Here is a 20,438-nt window from a genome sequence, read left to right on the forward strand (position 1 = left end):
CAATATAGTATACAGCATAAATAACGAGGTATCTCTAGTTGTTACCAAATGTGCAGGTCGATCTTCGAGTTCCATGTCAGTATAAGAGAAGGAAGTACGTGCCATGTGCATGCATAATTGGCCACGTGGAGATAAAAAACAAGCCTTGAAGGAGCCTTACAATCCACCCTCCCCCCCACACCCACAGAGGAGACCATGAAATAATTATATTAATAATAATAATAATAATAATAATAATAATAATAATGAAAGGTTTATTACTATCTACAAGATGTTTCTATCTTTTTTTTTTAGAAGAAGATATGCAAAGCATCAGTACAGACAGTTTGGAGAGCCTTCAGTGTGACTTCAAAAAACAAAACAAGTCAGCAGTTTCAATCACTTTGAATTTTCTGCCTTTAAATGACCCACGTATTTTTTCTGACTTTGACTGCGATTTTGGAATTTCTACTTTGTTTTGATAAAATATATGATTGCGCGGCTCTTACTGCATTTTTATCTTCTTGATCTCACTGAGTCATGGTAGTACAGTAGTTGGTACTGCTTCTGTACAGCTCAGGTCACCTTTTTGGCCACAATAATTGGTCCAGTATAGTTGCCAGATGTTTCCCTAGCCCTGAGGGACACTTTAAAGATGATTGCACCATTTTAATCCAGTCAAATCTAGTTCAGTTAGTCTTTCCCCATTGACTTCAATGCATTTTGGTGATATTCGTGAACACTTCCATGATTTGTCCAAACTTGCTGAGAAGTCCGCTCATCACTAGTGATGATAAATGTAGGGGTGTACTTATTTTTTCCACATGACAAATCTGCCTTTTTGTTAATTTAGATTATGAGAATAAATACCACCATACAATTTTTATGTGTCATTTGTTCAGGTATATCATCTCTATCTGCACTCATTATTTGCATGAAGATCTAATGCTTGGCTTTTCAAATATGTTGAAAACATCAACAATTTCCATGGGGTGTAATTAGTTTTTCACATGGCTGTAAATATGTACATAACACATACCATATGAAAACATGTTTGTTGCTGTGTACTGTATGTGTATACTTGACAGAAATACTTAGGATTTACTGTAGATACTATCTCAGTGATGCATCCATCCATTCAGGGTTCATCCAAAATTTGCTTTATCGTGGAATTGAAGTCACCCACATCAGGCAATTTCAAAGTCATCAATTAGTCTAACACACACATTTGTAGAATGTGGGAAGAAAACTGGAATGTTAGTAAAAACTGTCTAGAGATAGCAATGCATGAAAACTTAATGTAGACATTGACAAAGCTCAAATTCAAATCCAGCCTCATAGAGCTAAGGAGCAGCAGCTCTTTTCAGTCTGCTACTGTCATATTTGTAATTATGTCACTGTGAATGCATTACTTACCAAGACTGTAGTATGTATCCAGGGCTCTTGTCCGGCTGGGACGCCTCCATACTGAGAAAACTGGGGGAGCAAGTTTGGCCAGAGTGTTACCTCCCCCGGGACGCGAGATGGCAACCCCCCCTGTGTTGCAGCCGTGCCTCGGACTCCCTCAGGGCTGCATGACAGTTGGAGCGTGGTGCAGCCCTGTTGGGATCCACAGGCACTGTCGGGGGTGCTGCAGTAGGAGCTGCTGAGCCACTATGGGCAGTTCTTTCGCCACACCCGGAAGTGTTGCCGGAAACAAGTAATCAAGCACCTGGAGCACTTCCGGGTGCATTATAAAAAGATCCAGCAGCCACTACTTGGGGAGCCAGAGTCAGGAGGAGGAGCGACGAAGCTTGACCCGAGGAGTGAAAGTGGAGAAAGATAAAGAGAAGGAAAAGACGTATGGTATTGTGCTGTGCTTGTGCTGGGACTGTGTTATACTTGTGGAGAATGAGGAAGGTGTTTCCCACAAGGGAAAAAGAAAACATAAAACTTGTGTGCCGTGAATTTTTGTCCCACACGTGTCTGTGTCAGGTTCAGCTGGCAGTACCAGCGTGGTGGGCCACAAGAGCTATAATGTGTAACAAACATTCAGGAATAAGCCTTATTTTTTACTTTAGAAAATGTCTGCCTATATTTTACCAAAAACAAAAATAGATTTAATATTATGTTTGGTTAACAGTTGTTAAGACTTGACCTGCTATAGATGGATTGTTTTCCATTATGTTAATGTAAAAAACATTTGGCAAATGTCACTTTACAATTGTGTTTTAACCATTGTCTACATTCATCTGACAAAACACAAAAAAAAAATGAATTTGCACATCATGCAGTTTTGTTTGAAGTGAATCCAAACTATACATTTGGAAAGGCCAGAATATCTCAGTTTCTTAACTGAATACATAATTAGTCTTGGAAAGCCTTTGACTTAAACAGAATAGTGAATTCGCCAAAACAGCTAACACTAAAGTTTTGAAACATTTAATTCTTACCCTCTCTTCTGTTAAGCTTCGCAAAATGTGCAGAGTGGCTACTGGAGAATTCAGATGAGCCTTCAAAAGATGTCCGGGGCAATGCTGATACCAGGGCATCATCACAATTATCTGTAAAGGCAGAGAAAAAGGGACACAAATGTAAGGCAATTGAGATTCAAGGCTGGGTCTGATGGTAATCTCTAGTCTGCAGTCAAGTCAGCACTGCCTGAAGTTTCTACATTTACTAGTTTATTTTTGTGTGATGCAAAGTTTAGATTTCTTGGATTATGAATGCAGTAACAAATAATTCCAGATCTATGAGGGCTACAAAACCCTCCACTGTATGTGTCCTTTCAAACAAGCATTAAATCAGACTGTAAGACCTGCCTGTAAATGAAATTCTTATGTATATGCCAAGTCTGGTTGCTGAAGATAGTTGTTATTTACTAGGAGGTATGAGTAATATTAGGTAGGAGATATTGGAATATCTGATCAAAATTAGGAATAGCTGAGAGGGATTTAGGAAACACATTACTGTTGAAATGGAGACCAGCTCACTGTTGTTTGCATTTAAGAGGTATTGTCATTTTATTTCACAAGAGCACGTCCTGTAATTTCATTGCCGACAAAAGGATAACAAAGAATTTGAAATCGGTATATTGTCTTGCTCTTCTGGTTGAGTGATTTGGAAGAAATTATTTGGTCAGTTAATCTATGATTAGCATTATAAAGATGGAAGGTGTAGTTTTTTCCTTTCTAATTCTTGTTTAATTGTCCTAATCTCACTCTCTGAATTAAAGATGAAAGCCACCGAGTCTAAAATGCAGTTTTAAAGCTTTAGTAAAAAAAAAATTCAATTATGTTCATTAAATAGTATACATTTATTGAGGCATAATATAAATTTACAATGTGGATGACTGCATACATTTGGGCTCCTTATATTTATATCCAAATCTGTGCTTATCCACCATTGTTTGCAGGGTTTGACATGGACAGGAACAATCAGGAATGCCATTCTTCCTCATGAAATATTTGAATTTAAGTGTTCTCTAACTTCTGTGTATCTTGCAATGTTAAGATTAGCAGCTCCTTTTTAATTATGTGTTGAATCCATGGGAGACATATATAAGAAAAAACAAAATCAACCTTTAAATGCTGCATTAATTTAAAGATTGATGGAATATGATAATGTGTAAGCCTGAGGAGCTCAGATTGGTCAGTTTAATATGTGGGAGGGGTTCGCTGTATAGAACGGTTCACTATGTATGTTGCAGTGTTACTATGGGCTTCTGCAAGCATATAGAAACAAGAGGGTAGCGGAAGTAGAGCCAATCTGCAATAATACCACAAACCCCAGAGATCTCTTATAACCTCCTCTTCTCATCATAGTATGGATGTAGATATTTTGAAATCCCAGCAAAGACAACACTGTGACTGAGCAAGGTGACTATCCAGAAAGCTGGACAAAGACGCAGTCTGATTATCTAAAACTGGCTTCTAGATCATAAAGGTAAACTGGAATGCAGCATTTGTATGTCACTGAATCATGAGCCAAAGACTTCAGCTGTTGAATGGAGTGAGAGTATTGTCTTCTGGAGCAGCAAAGGGGTAGCTAGTCGGCAAAGAAGATAAGTAGCTCCTCGGACCTGTGACAATCTACAGGGGGCTAGAGCTATGTGTATGTATGTGTGCTAGGGCTGCATAAAAGAAGCTGTGATGGCTGTTGTGATTTGGCTTTTTTTCTCCTTGGCTTTATTATGCACCTCTTTTGAAATATATTTTTTGCCATAAAAGGTTTGACCTATACCGACTATTATTCTGCATCTTAAAAAAGTATTTGAAACATGCTTAAAAGCATTTTTTTGAATTTTTATGTCTTTTCTTGATGAAACTGTCACCCTTCATTACAGTACTCACTGACTAGGAATGGACAGGTGAGCATCATCATTTACACTACAGTATATAAGGTCACCACTGTGCATTCCCAGGTTATATGAGATTGGACCAAATTACTATATTTGTGCTGTGCTGTATGCTTTGCTATATGGTCTTTTGAGTTTTCCTGAACTATGCATATAGGCTTCGGAAAAAGATAGGAATGACTTTTGACTATATACTTCACTTGCTTTTTAACAATGTTTTATCCCTCTGTCTTTTCCCAATGATTCATAACAGTGGCAATTTTGACTGGGCGACACAAGGGTGTGTCATTAGATGAAAAAAGGCATCTCCTGAGACCTAAAGCTTGAGTTAATCTTAGTATGCGACAAAGCAAAATAAATCAACGGTCCTTCGAAGGCCTATTAACTACTGCTGATGTCTGTCGATCATTCCTTCACACCACCTTAAGTTGTTACATAAATAATCACAAAAAATCAAGAGTGCAAAAAAAAGCCATAACAGTTCTCAGTGAAAGAAGACATGAAAAATGCATCTTTTATAAACTGAGTTATGTTCTGTATGCTCTTGGTGACCCTTTGACATAACCTTCTTGATTGGTTTAGATTCTGTAGAATTTTCACTTTCACAAAAACAGAATGGGGTGTTGTACACGTAAAAAAAAGAAAATTGTATTTGCTGCATTTCCAAAAATAGTATTTACTGCATTTCTTGCAAATAGTCTCCAGCCCTATGAATAAAGGAACCTTAGAAGCAATTTGCAGATTATTTCAAGTTTGTTTAAGAACATTTCACAATGCTTCATTCTAGCCCATGAGATCTTTCCTTTTGTGTTCATTCACGGGGCTTCAAGGGCACCCTTTGAAGAAAAGCTGAAAAAACTAGACTTATTTTCCAGCAGGGACCACACATTCCTCCTGCACTAAATGATCATCTTAGGTTTTAATCTCTTTTTTGATCTTCCATGCTAGGTGCTCCTTACACCTACTCATCTTTCACTCCTTTCATCTCCCTGGCTTTATTCCTTCCTTTCCCTGTTACATATGTAACCTGTTTTTTTCAATCACCTGTTGTGTTATGATTTGCTTTAGTACAGAACACTTGACTCAAAAACTTGATTAACTTCACTTTATTAAGCTGAATTGTTTAATTTATTAATTGTACCTGAATTAAGCAAACATTTGGTGAAAACTAAGATATTAAAGGACACAAAGAGATCATTTCAAAATATAAAACAAAGTTGCACAACACCAATACCATATTTTCTAAGTTCATACATTAAGAGGAAGAACCATCCATCCATCCATTATCCAACCCGCTATATCCTAACTACAGGGTCACGGGGGTCTGCTGGAGCCAATCCCATCCAACATAGGGCACGAGGCAGCGAATAAATCCCGGGCAGGGCGCAAGCCCACTGCAGAAGAGGAAGAACCCCAAAATAAAATAAAAAATCAAACTCATACCTAAACTGAACACTTTCTTTAGCTGTAAAGCATGCAAGCCTGGGGATCACATTCCAGACTCAAAGAAGGAAAACAATCTTACCCTGGGATGAGAGGTTGCATTGGTACTAAGTATTTCTTAGCTCTCCACCACAGTTCTAAGAAGATGTCCAATGACGGAATCTAGCCTGCCCACAGTGCCTAGAGAAGGCTCCACCAGGACCGTCTTAACGCATGGGCACGCTGGGTACGCTGGGCAGTTGCCTGGACGCACCACGCTAATCTATGTATGTTATGACTTGCTGAGTGGTTGTGTAGGTAGGGGCCCCAGTGCAGTGCTTTGCCGGGGGCGCCTATAATGCTGTTAAGATGGCCCTGCAGACACCATTCCTTCTGCCCAGGACACTACAAAAACAGGTAGACTTGAACCTCAATGGTGACAGAGCTCCCACTGAATGGCCATTCCTTTGGCCCAGTTGGCACCCCAACCTTTTTTCTGGCCTCCTTGGTCTGATCAATCAGTCACAAGTAAAGTCTGTTCTAATTAAAAGCCAAGAAAGGGAAAGATCCCTAATGAAATGGAAACCAAAGCCCATATGCTACCAAGACCAGAACAGTAATTTCCTTGAAAAGAAAATACTTATATTAAAGGAGAAAAAAAGAAACTCAGTTTCAAAATGGAAAAGTCCTAGTAAGTAGCTACAGAAAAAGAGTGAGAAACTCTGCGATTCTAGTGGTTAAACTAAGGAACGAGGAGAACTTAAACTGAAACCCAGTCAGCCACCCTAACAACAGTGCAGCAGCAAAAATAAGAGCACCCTGCCCCCGGGTGCTACCTTTAAAACAAAAGTGAGCAGCCATAATATAGAATAATTAAACAATAAAGAAAAAAGAAAACAAAACAACTCATTTAACAATAATAACTAATAAAAAATTAACAATAACAATAAGTATTTTGTTGTACTCCCCCTTTTTACTGACAGCCAATGGCTTGCTGCCTGACACAGCTGACACTCTATGAAGGGTTAACGACTACTGCAAGTTCAGCCACAATCGCATTCCTTTTTGTCTTTTTCCATTCTGTTGTGGTAAATTATGTAAAGCACAAAACATCAGACAGATGAGCGCTCCTTCCATTTTCTGAAGTCCAAAGCCTCCGCATTCCCAATTCCTCTTCACTGCATTATTTGCATTATACTGTACTTCTGGATGACCATTCATTGGTTGTCACCTCAACATACACAAAGCCACCTTTATGACTGAAGACAAAAATCTAGTTATGGACTAGATGCCGTGTGTTGCTGGACATGTCAAATTACACGACTGCTTTCATGGGAGTGCACCAGCGAGTGCCTCCAACTCACGGAGATTATTTGAATGAAGGCTATAACTGAAAATTGCTACTTTCAGTAATCTGACATGACAGCTCAAACTATTGAACCATGAAGAAAAAGTAGCTGTCGTAGCATGATGTTTTCTGGTTCCAAAGGCCTAAAGCAGAGATTAGCGGTAGTAGTTGCTCCATATTGTTTTGGAATGCAAATTACACTCTCTGGGTTTTTATGAGAGGGACAGATGTGAGTGGGAACTGATGGAAAGCAGTACATGACAATGGCTTACAGATTAGTATCTGCTACAATTCATCATAGTGGAGGGATGTTAAGTGTTTATTTCATTTTCTCATTAATTCAAGGTTAGCGTAATTTCCTCACTAATTCTGGGTTTTTATTTGGCTCATGGTTGTTATCTGTGTGGTGTTTTCATGGTCTGCACAGGTTTTTTTCTTCAGGTGTTATGATTTTAGGGTGATCTTTTTGTTATTTAGTGTTCATGGCTCTTGATTTTTTGGTTTTGAATATCTGACTATAGTTAAGTTTAGTGTTTTGGCTTGGACAACTAGCTTAATATGATTTCAGAGAATAAACTTTGGTCTGTTTCCTCAACTATTTTAGCTCTTGATTCCTTTCAATTGCATCTTTTTGTATTTTGGAAAGATTACCCAGTACAGCACTCTGGTTTTTCCACCCGTATCCAGAAACACACACCTCTTAGGTGAACTGGTGATTCTAAACTTACTCTGTGCAGATGTTTGTGTGAATAGACACTGCAACAGACTGGCATTCTGTCCAAGGCTGGTACGCTCTGGTCTGGTGCTAACTTGAACTGGATTAGGCATGTCTCAGAAATGTATATTAATCTCAGTCATTTTTCTATCTTTGTTATTATAACACTAATATTATACCCTAAAAAAGGAAGTAAAGTCTAAAAAATTAAGTAAAGATTTTCTGACTTGAAACATTTTGATTACATTAAATACCACAACTTTACATTAGAACATTAGAACACTCTGGAAGAGAACAGGCCATTCAGCCCAACAAAGTTCGCCAGTTCTATCCACTTATTTCTTCCAAGAAAACATCAAGTCAATTTTTGAAAGTCCCTAAAGTCTTACTGTCTACCACGCTACTTGCTAGCTTATTCCAAGTGTCTATCATTCTTTGTGTAAAGGAAAACTTTTTAATGTTTGTGCGAAATTTACCCTTAACAAGTTTCCAACTGTGTCCCCGTGTTCTTGATGAGCTCATTTTAAAATACAAGTCTCGATCCACTGTACTAATTCCCTTCATAATTTTAAACACTTCAATCATGTCACCTCTTAATCTTCTTAAACTGTAAAGGCTCAGCTCTTTTAATCTTTCCTCATAATTCAACCCCTGTAGCCCTGAAATCAGCCTAGTCGCTCTTCTCTGGACCTTTTCTAGTGCTGCTATGTCCTTTTTGTAGCCTGGAGACCAAAACTGCACACAGTACTCTAGATGAGGCCTCACCAGTGCATTATAAAGGTTAAGCATAACCTCCTTGGACTTGTACTCCACACATCGTGCTATATAACCTAACATTCTGTTAGCCTTCTTAATGGATTCTGAACACTGTCGGGAAGTCGATTGCTTAGAGTTCACTACGACTCCTAAATCCTTCTCATAAGGTGTACTCTCGATTTTCTGACTGCCCATTGTGTATTCAAACCTAAAATTTTTACTTCCTATATATAATACTTTACATTTACTGACATTAAATTTCATCTCTCACAAATCTGCCAAGCATGTATGCTATCCAAGTCCTTCTGGAATGATACTGTATAATGGATTCCAAATTATCTGCTAATCCACCTAGCTTGGTATCATCTGCAAACTTAACCAGCTTATTACTTATATACCTAGCTAAAACATTTATATATATTAAAAACAGCAGCGGTCCTAGCACTGACCCCCGTGGAACACCACTCTTAACATCAGCCAGTTCTGATGAGGTTCCTCGCACCATCACCTATTTACACTTCACAAATAAGACACTGTGAAGGTCTGGTGACCAGCCAGAGTGCTCAGTTTGCAAATCAATGGCTAATACAACAAAAATGGCTGTTTAGTTAAACTGTAAATCCCCATGGGAATATTGCTGGTTTAACTTAAAAATGGGGACATATCTGCATGAATGGTAGTTGTCATGTTCCACCGGCTCTGTGTCTATTTCTGTGATACCAAATTATAAAAGCTCTTTGTGTGCCTATGTGAATGGAATAAATGGAATTACTTAAGCCAAATAAAAGTTTCAACAGCAAAAAACAAATCTGTTGACGTTATGAAAGTAACAAATTCCTGAAACTACCGTATTCCTAAAATTATGGCATTCCTTTTAGCAAATTTCAAGATTTTAATTTAAAGGAAAATAATTTAATGAAACTATAATGATAAGCCAAGTTTTTTGAAATTGAATCTGTAGTAAAAAATAAGGTAGAAGAAATACGCAACTTGCAGAGTCTACAGTACTGTTTAGAGACAAATGAAACTGTTTTACGTCTGCTTTAACAAAAGCCTGCGATAGTGAGGCACATAGTCCTTTAAGATGTCTCCGTGTGGGTGAGCCTAAATCCAGCAAAGAATGGTGATTGTGAGCCCTCACAGGCTTTCACTTACCATCTGTCATTTTTATCATCTGTAAATGTTGTAAAAAAAAAAAAAATTGCAGTTTTTTTAAATTCTGAATGTGCTGATAAATTGACACCATTCACACAATGATCATGCTGTCATCACACTTACCTGTTTGTGAGCAACTTAAATAACAAAAATGTTTACCATTGGAGTCTAAATTCACCACGGACAGTGGGAAAGAGGGAAGAATGCACAGTAATGAGTCACTTTTAATATGAGTGGCATTAAAGCAAGGATAAGTTAAAAAAAAGGCAGAAAAATCTGGGGCACAGCATTACTTTATTTAAAATAGTGAGGAAATCTGAACTTGCTCCAAACAAGTATTATAAATCTTTTTAAATATTTGTTGTTAAAAGCATACTTTGTAGAAACACTGTATATAATTCCACTATGCCCTGCTAGAAAGTGAAAATCATTTTATTAGGTTGTTTATTTGAGAAGCCTGATGCATTTTGTTTTATAATATTATATAATGGAAACAAAGATTTAAAGAAGAAAGCACACTCTAACGTACGTTAAACTTTATTCTTGTGAAAACATCTTTATATTGAACTTTTCAGTTTAAGAACAGTACTATAATATTTCACAGTTCAACTTTGCCTTTACATAAAAGCTTACATGAATGACTTTGCTTACAACAAATTTAATTACATTTAGTATTCTTTAATAATACACAGTTATTAAACTTCTGTTTACTAATTAGCGTATTACTAATATTTCCATGAAAAATTGAAGAACTTTGAACTGGGCAATGAAGCTTAATAAACAATGAATAATTTAAATGGTACAAGACACAATTTACAAGGACCTGGGTAAACCAAGTTAAAAAGAACTAAATTTGCTAGGCAACAATGTAGTGAATGGAGTACAGAAATTGGATGCAAACTTATGAAAATACAGCCATTGAAAGAATATACTTTGAACACATACTCAGGATATTCACATCCAGACCATCCAGAATATTTTTTTTGCCTTACTTTGTGGAAGAGATCTATCTGCATTTTCATGAGACTCTATAAAGTTACAAGGACTTTGAGTAATATTTATGTTTGATGGCTTTTTTGAAATATTGCTGCACAATCTGTGCAGAGAATAAAAGAGCTAAAAAGTGGCAACTTTAGAATAGTGTATTAAAATATTAATCTCAGTAGACAGTAACAGAAAGAAAGAAAGAAAGAAAGAAAGAAAGAAAGAAAGAAAGAAAGAAAGAAAGAAAGAAAGAAAGAAAGAAAGAAAGAAGGAAATTCAATCAGGGCTTATCTTAAAATGGTGTAGCAGGGTTTTGTGTTCAACACAGAGCGGATCCTCCAGATTGTGCTGTTTATAAAATATACATATGAAGAGATACTTAAAAGGTATAAAAACATAAGGAAATGACATTCTGAATTTAAAAATACACTTATTGCATAAATATTTAAGTGAACATTTTCAAATGTGCCCAGATGATGATTTCCGAGTTTGGCCCGTAGACTTTAGCTAAGGAACCTCTATGTGCATTTAGATTTGACAAATCGTAATGGACTGAATTTTTTATTATTAAGATGAAGAAGCAAATATATATATATATATATATATATATATATATATATATATATATATATATATATATATATATATATATATATATATATATAATACAGTATATATTATATAAAATATATATCTTCATCCATTCATCCATTTTCCTAACCCACGTATTTAAGGCAAGGTGGTGGTATCTGTACACACACACATATATATATATATATATATATATATATATATATATATATATATATATATATATATATATATATATATATATATATATATATACTCAGCAAAAAGAAACGTCCCTTTTTCAGGACTGTGTATTTCAACAATAATGTTTTAAAAATCCAAATAACTTTACAGATCTTCATTGTAAAGGGTTTAAACAATGTTTTCCATGCATGTTCAATTAACCATAATCAATTAATTAACATGCACCTGTGGAATGGTCGTTAAGACCTTAACAGCTTACAGAAAGTAGGCATTTAATGTCACAGTTCTAAAAATGCAGGACACTAAAGAGACTTGTCTACCGACTGTGAAAAACACCCAAAGAAAGATGCCCAGGGTCCCTGCTCATCTGCATGAACGTGCATTAGGCATGCTGCAGGGAGGCATGAGGACTGCTGATGTGGCTAGGGCAATAAATTGCCATGTCCGCACTGTGAGACGCCTAAGACAGCGCTAGAGGGAGACAGGAAGGACAGCTGATCATCCTCACAGTGGAAGAGCCCAGATCTCAATCCCATTGAGCACGTCTGGGACCTGTTGGATCGCAGGGTGAGGGCTAGGGCCATTCCCCCCAGAAATGTCCAGGAACTTGCAGGTGCCTTGGTGGAAGAGTGGGGTAATATCTCACAGCAAGAACTGACAAATCTGGTCCAGTCCATGAGGAGAAGATGCACTGCAGTACTTCAAGTAGCTGGTGGCCACACCAGATACTGACTGTTTTTTTTAATTTTGGGCCTCCCTTCATTCAGGGACACATTGCTATATATATATACTAGCAAAATACCCGCGCTTCGCAGCAGCGAAGTACTGCTTTAAAATTTTAAATAATAAACTGAGGGAAAATGTACCAATAATTATTTGTTAAGGATCTCTTTGTATACCACATTGTCAGTTCGCCCCTCTGGTTGTAATATGACCAAGCTGTGCGCTGAGCTTACTCTTGAGCATGCAATGTATACAGTAGTTGGCCATGTGAAAAGCAATCTTGCCTCAAATCAATGCCAACCTTTTGTAGGGTCTGTCCCTGAGACTTATTAATTGTCATCGCGAAGCAGAGCCTTACTGGAAATTGAAGGTGTTTGAATTGAAATGGGAGATCAAAGGGTATAACGGGGATGCGAGGAATAAAAACTCTCTCCCCTTAGCCACCGCCAGTAAAAATAGTTGCCTCAATTAGGTTCTTTTGCAGGCATGTGACCTGAAGTCTCGTGCCATTACAAAGTTTCGGTGGCTGTAAGTTTCTCAGTAACATTATTTGTGCCCCAACCTTCAAAATTAGATTATGGTCAGGAGTGCCTGGAGGATTCAGAGTGTGGACCGAGCTGAAGGCTATGGACGTATATATGTACTGTATGTAAGTAGGATTCAGTTAACATTGGGAACTCGCGTACCAAATTTCTTGAAGATGGGCCCAATAAGTAACAAAGACCGCTGGAAAGTTCAATATGGCGGCCGACAGTGGTGTCATACCATCGAAATAAGTATGTACATCGGTTTCGGTTAGCGCAGGGAAGCCGCCTACCAAATTTCGTGAAGATGGGGCCATATGGGGACATTGTCGACCGTTAAGTGTAGAATTTCGAAATGAAACCTGCCTAACTTTTGTAAGTAAGCTGTAAGGAATGAGCCTGCCAAATTTCAGCCTTCTACCCACACGGGAAGTTGGAGAATTAGTTATGAGTGAGTGAGTGAGTGTTTTGCCTTTTATTAGTATAGATGTATGTATCTCTCTCTCTCTCTCTATATATATATATATATATATATATATATATATATATATGGATATGGTTTTGGCAGCCAAGCGCTTTTTTCCAACCTAGAAGACGTCTCTTGAGATCCGTTTAATCGCCTCGTTGACTGCATGTCTTCCAAGGTAGTTTCAATACCCATTTCCTGCACTGAGTCATCTCCCCTTTTCTGATTGACTGTGTTAGTGGCCGTACTTCGTACAGGTCTTTGAACGCACTGAATACTTGTAACTGATGTCACCCGTCGGCTACTTTCGACAGTGAACGGAAGCAGTTGTCGAGTAACAAAAATTATTTGTAAGTGATTTCGCATTGAAGAAATAGTAAAAACTTGATCACTTGGGTCAATACCTAAAGAAATACACACAGCAAATGCAATTGAGAATACACCAGAATCTTTATGATTTAATTGTTGCTGTGTGTCTTCATAAACTGTGGGAGGTTTATAAGGAAAAAGCATGAAGGAAACGAAGCTGCTCTTCGGTGAAGTTGAATTTTTTTATCAGCGTTTAAACTGTCGTAGACATGAATTACAGCACCATCATAATAGGTACACACCCAGTGAGTCACTCGTTCAGTAGCTGCAGAAGGTAACATTTGAATATGTTTTGCATTTTGTGGAATGGGCATTATAGGTATGTCAGGAGTCCACATTAGCAAAACCTCTTGAGGTTGGAAAATTGTATGCGCAGCTAAAATTCCGTTCAATTTGCTCATGTGATCTGTTGATAAATAATCATTATTTACCAACTCATTCATTGCAAAATCTTACAGTGGTAAGATCACTCCTTCCATAACACTAAACACAAACACTAAGTAGACACTAACACTAAAAAACGGCAACACCGCCAGGAAGAACACTAAATGAGAAAGTAAAAGCCTACTAAACTTCTTTATTTTAACTGTTTTATTGTAGCAGGTGAGGGGACGCTGGTGCACCCTTGTTGTTGCCGCTCCTCCCTGTTAGCAACACTTTTCGCACAATTCGCCTTAATTCTGCACTTACACTTGTTTTATTTCCTTTATTGTATGTATAGTTCGTGGATACAGCTGACTCGAATTGCATGGATTTGGCTTAATATTTGCAGATTTTATGGACTCCACTTTACTGGGAACAGCGGAGTCTGTGGATCACGGGACGAGACCTACGAACATTTCTTTGTACCTGGCGATCTAGCACCTCGGGATGATCTGTCTCCGTGATTATATTCGCTATGCTGATCTGCTCCCGTTTCATCTTACAGTACTCTATGACCGGGGACAGATCTGATGTTCATACTAACCTGGCTTATGGCTGTTACTGTTTATGGCTGTGTATTGGAACATCCAAATCCTGCTTCCTCCTCCTGCTGTGCTTTCTTTCGCCGCTCACCTACGTTACCACACCCACCTGTCCTACCGGCTCCGTTGTGCTGTGCTGCTTCTACACTGCTATCAGCTAAGTATCACTCACTATTTTAGCGCTTTGAGTACTGAGTAAAGCGCTATATAAATGTAATGAATTCTTATTATTTATTATTAAACACTAAAGTACAAAAACGAAGTAGAAAGTAACACTAAACCGCAACACCGCGGTACACTGTCACACCGCGTCTACTAAACACTAAGAAACACTAAGCAGAAACACTAAAGGAAAAAATACTATTCAGTAAGTTCCGCGTCTACTAAACAGTAAATCAGTAAAGGAGAAAGGACTAAACACTAAGGAAAAAGAACGGCAAGACTGCGTCAGCTCGGAGCGAAATGAAGTAAATGAAATCAGGTGAATGGGAGAGGAGATGATCACGTGACTCCCCCACCCGCCTTGACTCTCAATCCCTCCACAAACACACAAACACAGTCTCTCGGATCCCAACTCTACTTTATATGTATATATATATATATATATATATATATATATATATAAAAATGTATGTGTGTGTGAATATATATATATATATATATATATTGTGAGGGATTGCCGGTTGGTATCCCAGCCAACAACCCCAAACCGCCAGATGGAGTCATCCCTGCAACATGGAAGGGCCCCGAATTCCAGCAGGGCATCATGGAACTTGGAGTTTTTCACCACAGCCTTGCTGGATACCATAGGGGCCACCGGAGAATGCTGCAGGGAGGCCCAGGGACTTATACTTTCCTTATAGACCGGAAGTATTTCACAATCGTGGAAACGGAAGGAATGATATACTTCCGGGCTGAAGAAAAGAGAAGATTACCCGACCCGGAAGTGTTGGATAATCACATGGACTGAGGGCTCAGAAACACTTCCGTGTCGAGGAGTATAAAGGACTGTGGGAGATCCCAGACAGATGAGCTGAGTTGGGAGGCAGGGTGGCTAAGTTTCTGGGAGTGGAGGATTGGTTTATTTGTGATTTGGTTTATGGTTTATTGTTACTGGAGAATTGTGGAGAGGAGCGTGCTTTGTGCACTTATTATTATAATAAATAATAATTATTTGGACTTTTATCTGGTGTCTGACGTGGTGCCTGAGGGTACAAGGGTGCAAGAAAACCCTAATCTGTCACAATATACAGTACAGGCCAAATGTTTGGACACACCTCCTCATTCAATGTGTTTTCTTTATTTTCATGACCATTTACATTGGTAGATTCTCACTGAAGGCATCAAAACTATGAATGAACACATGTGGAGTTATGAACTTAACAAAAAAAAGGTAACTGAAATACTGAATAACTGAAAACATGTTTTAAATTCTAGTTTCTTCAAAATAGCCACCCTTTGCTCTGATTACTGCTTTGCACACTCTTGGCATTCTCTCGATGAGCTTCAACAGGTAGTCACCTGAAATAAAACCATTAAGTTAAGTACATAACTCCACATGTGTTCATTCTTAGTTTTGATGGCTTCAGTGAGAATCTACCAATGTAAATGGTCATGAAAATAAAGAAAACACATTGAATGAGGAGGTGTGTCCAAACTTTTGGCCTGTACTGTATGTTGATATGTATATATATAATTTAGAAAATGTAAAAGTTTGGGCACCCCTGATAAAAATCACTGCATCAGTTTATAACTTGCTAAGCTTTTGAGGCAGCAACTTAATTTTAACATATTTTATACCTTATGGAAACAGCAACATTTCAGTAGTGAAATATTTTATTGGACCAACAGAAACAATTTAATGTGCATATAAACAAAAATAGGCAGGTGCATAAATTTGGGCGACCCAAAGGAATAATCCCATCAATATTTAGTTTTGTTGAAGTAACAACCTGCAGATTCCTGCTATAGCCGCTGACAAGTCCCTGAATTTTGACTGGTGGTATTGTGGACCATTCTTCCATACAAAATGCCTCCAGTTCAGTCAGTAGACAGCCTGTTCCAAATCAAGCCATACATTTTCTTTTTTTATTTTTATTTTTTTTAATTTTATTAATTTTATTACAATCCATACATAGCAATCAAGTTTTTACAAAAAAAAGAATTGAGTTAAGAACAGATCGATCCCCACCCCTGAGAGAGAGAGCAAGCCAAATGGTGTAAAATTTAAGGCTTGTAAAAATACCTTAATTAATAAATTCTCTGTGCTTTATAAACTTATTTTAAAATATTACTGATTAGATCCTGCCATGTTTTGAAAAACGTCTGTACAGATCCTCTAACTGAGTATTTGATTTTTTCCAATTTCAAATAATATTAAGCCATACATTTTCAATGATGTTTAGGTCTGGACACTGGGATGGCCATTCTAGAACATTGTTCTTGTGGCTCTGCATGAATTCCTTGGTAGATTTTGAATGGTGCTTTGAATTGTTGTTGTGCTGAACCATCCAACCCCAGCATAACTTCAACTTTGTGACTGACTCTTGAAAATTCTTATCAAGAATCTGCTAATACTGGGAGGAATTAATGCGGCCCTCAACTTTAACAAGGTTTCCAGTACCTGTACTAGCCACACAGCCCCATAACATGATGAACCCTCCACCAAATTTTACAGTAAGCAGCAAGTTCTTCTCCTGGAATGCTGTGTGTATTTTTTCACCATGCATGGTTGTGACCAAATAACTCTACCTTAGTCTCATCTGTCCACGGTATTTTCTTCCAAAATGTTTCTGTCTTGTCCTGATGCACTTCTGCATGCCTCATGCAACTCTTCTTGTGGTGGGTACTCAGAAAAGGTTTTTTGCGCATCACCCATCCACCGAGCTGTTCCGGGTGCAAAGTGCCCTGGACAGTGGAACGATGTACAATGACACCATCAACAGCCAGATGTTCTTGTAGCTCTCTGGAGGTGGTCTGTGGTTTGTCTGTGACCATTCTAACTAGCCTTTGGCTGTGCCTTTCAGATATTTTTCTTGGCCTACCACATTTGTCCTTCACAAGGACTATTTCTGTAGCCTTCCATTTCCTAACAACATTTCTGACTGTGGATACAGACAGTTCAAACCTTTGTGATAATATCTTGTACCTTTCTCCTAATTCATGACAATGAATGATCTTAATTTTTAGGTCAGTAGAGAGTTCTTTAAAGGTTCTCATGTCCCCACTCTCTAAGAGAGAACCAAGGGCATGTTCAACCTATGTTAGATAACCTTTTTCATGATTGGTTGCATCAGGCTTTGCAATTTAAGGTCTGATGAGCTAATCAAAGCAATTTTGTGCTGCATTAAATGAGTACAGGTTTTCAAATTAATGCAACTCAATAATGGTACACTGAGAATTGTCCACATTTCTCTAGTAAAAAAATGGCATATTGCTGTGATCTTCTCTTTATGAAGACAGAGCAAATTATCATGCAAGCTCAGAGGGGTGCCCAAACTGTTACATAGCACTGAGGGATAGATAGATAGATAGATAGATAGATAGATAGATAGATAGATAGATAGATAGATAGATAGATAGATAGATAGATAGATAGATAGAAATGTCACATACAGGGGCGGTCCTAGCCTGTTTGGTGCCCTGGGCCTCCAGCGCCCCCCCGAGCATTGAACAAAATCAGTGCAGTAAAACAAACTATTGGAAATGTAATGTCTCAGACACAGAATCAAATTTTACATTTATACAGCACCAAAATATTTCGGAATAGTGTAAAGAATTTTCACTTTAATACCATCTCCAGTCATCTGTTCACCAGGTCACTAATAACTACATAAACCTTTTCTCTCAGAGCTGCAGTCAGTTCATTATTTCGGGTTAACTTTCCCCGCCTTTCACTCTCCACTATGAGAGTCATTTGCATTAGTAAGTTAGCATGCAAACATATATATTCATACAAAAAAACTCTTACTAACTCAAATCATTTTATCAAAATGTTCAAAATCTCATTGACGATATTTTACCGTTTTAAAGCACTCCAAATATGCCAAATTTACTAACCTGTGATAAAGAATAGAGAGAGCACACACATTGAACTGGCGTCAGCTTCACACAGGAGGATTTATTCTTCCTGTTTGCTGTACTCTGCTCTATGCTGCTTGCGCAAGGAGCGCCCATCTAACAATTTCTGCGATTTCACACAACCTAGGAAAAATTAATTGTGACATAATGGGCTTAGATTGACAATATTATGAATGAAATGTGCTTTATTTGGAAGCACCCCGTCCCCCTCCCCTTTTGACAGGTTGTGTGTGAGACTTCAGCACAGCAGCAGCAGCAAGCAGGCGCACCGAGGGCCCTCGCGCTCATTTCCCGCATATATGGGTGTGACAGAATTTAGAAAACACATCTGTGCAAATAATAAGTCTATATCATAATGTCTGGTGCTTTTGTGATTGTTTGTTTTTATTTTGTTTTATTTTGCGAGCTGGTTATTAGATGCCGCGCCAGCCAGCCAGAGAATCCCCCGCCCTGCCCCTCTCCTCCCTGTGCTGCAAGCAGCAAGCAGCAGGCACCTCGCAAATGGAGGGCGCCCTTACTCCCGCAAATGGGCAATAGAAAACCGATCGGTGGCCATGCAATCCCAAAAGTGCACTGGCATGATGTCGGGGCAGCATGGGCGTGCAATACAAAAAAAAACGTAGCAGTGCATGTTAGAAAAATGTAAAGGATACTTAGGGTTGGAGCTCTAGTACTCCCGACTCCAGGTGATATTTGTTCAGAAAAAATACTATTCTAGGACAGTTCCTGCTTTAATTTCCTATCCTTACTTAAACAATAGCCTCATATATGCTCTTAATCTACAGAATCAGAAATAAGTCTTACCATGTGAGTAAATTTTGATGGTTATTATATAACTTCTTTGACTATTCTATGTAGAGCTATGGAAAATGGATTGATGAATGACTGTCATAGTGCTCCTCACTCAAGATCTACAATAAAGTTGTTTTTTTTGCAATATATAACCATCCCTCCACTTCCAGACCCACAAAAACTGAAGCCTAGCTAGGCAGTGTTGGATGCATGTAAGAAAAAAAACGTACATAAGGCTATCACAGAGCATACCCACCAGGAAAACTTGGAGTCCCCAATTAACCTAACACAATCTAGAGAAATAGAATTAAAACTGGAGTATACAAACCAAACCACCTACAGATACAGAGAGAACATGCAATCTCCATAGAAACAATGATCAGATCAGAATTTGAACCCAGTCTTCAGGAGCAGCGAGGCATCAGAATTAAGCACTGCACCCTTGCATATACCTGTACTTGTTACTTTTAGGTGTCAAGGAAAAGGTAAAACAAAAACAGAGAGAAGAGAGTGCATTCAAGCAATACAACAACCTGCAACATACAAAAAGTGCAGTTTATCATGTAGTGATATTTGACTCTAGCTCTGCATTTATAATGGCTGGCACATGATCAGATTGCTCAAATTATTCACAACATGTATAACTTGGGAATAGAAACTGTTTTTGAACCTGCTGCTCCGGGCTTCGAAGCTACAGTACAGTACCATCTGCACAACTATTAAGGTGAGAACAGCTTGTGCCCTGGGTAGTTGTAATCCTTCATTATTTCACAGGATTTATTGTGACACAGTTGGGAACAGAGCTTGTCATCTGATGGCAAATCAATTCTGTGACTTTTGTGCAGATCCTTCTGAATGGATTGCTTTTCTTTCATCGGTGGTTGTCAAGCCATACCTCATGGTGAGAGCAGTCTAGACAAATTTTATGGTGCCACATTAAAACCTAAGGTGTGGTCAAGTGGACAAGGTGTTGGGCTTTAAAGAACAAGACTTATGGTTAATTACTTTCCACCGATTTCCTAGAGGACCTTCATTTAATTTGCCTCTAAT

The 20,438-nt window shown here is 38.2% G+C and overlaps 1 protein-coding gene across 1 annotated transcript in view; it reads right to left on the reverse strand.

Annotated features, from left to right (window-relative positions):
- Nucleotides 1-20,438, reverse strand: part of LOC120531252 (contactin-associated protein-like 5) — a 558,720-nt gene that overhangs the window by 458,442 nt on the left and 79,840 nt on the right. Inside the window, exon 2 of the mRNA XM_039756501.1 lies at nt 2,412-2,522. Within this exon, the coding sequence (XP_039612435.1) occupies nt 2,412-2,522 (111 nt within the window). The remainder of the gene's footprint in view (nt 1-2,411; nt 2,523-20,438) is intronic.

The sequence above is a fragment of the Polypterus senegalus genome, chromosome 6, assembly GCF_016835505.1.
Source record: "Polypterus senegalus isolate Bchr_013 chromosome 6, ASM1683550v1, whole genome shotgun sequence".
Taxonomy (NCBI): Eukaryota; Metazoa; Chordata; class Cladistia; order Polypteriformes; family Polypteridae; genus Polypterus; species Polypterus senegalus.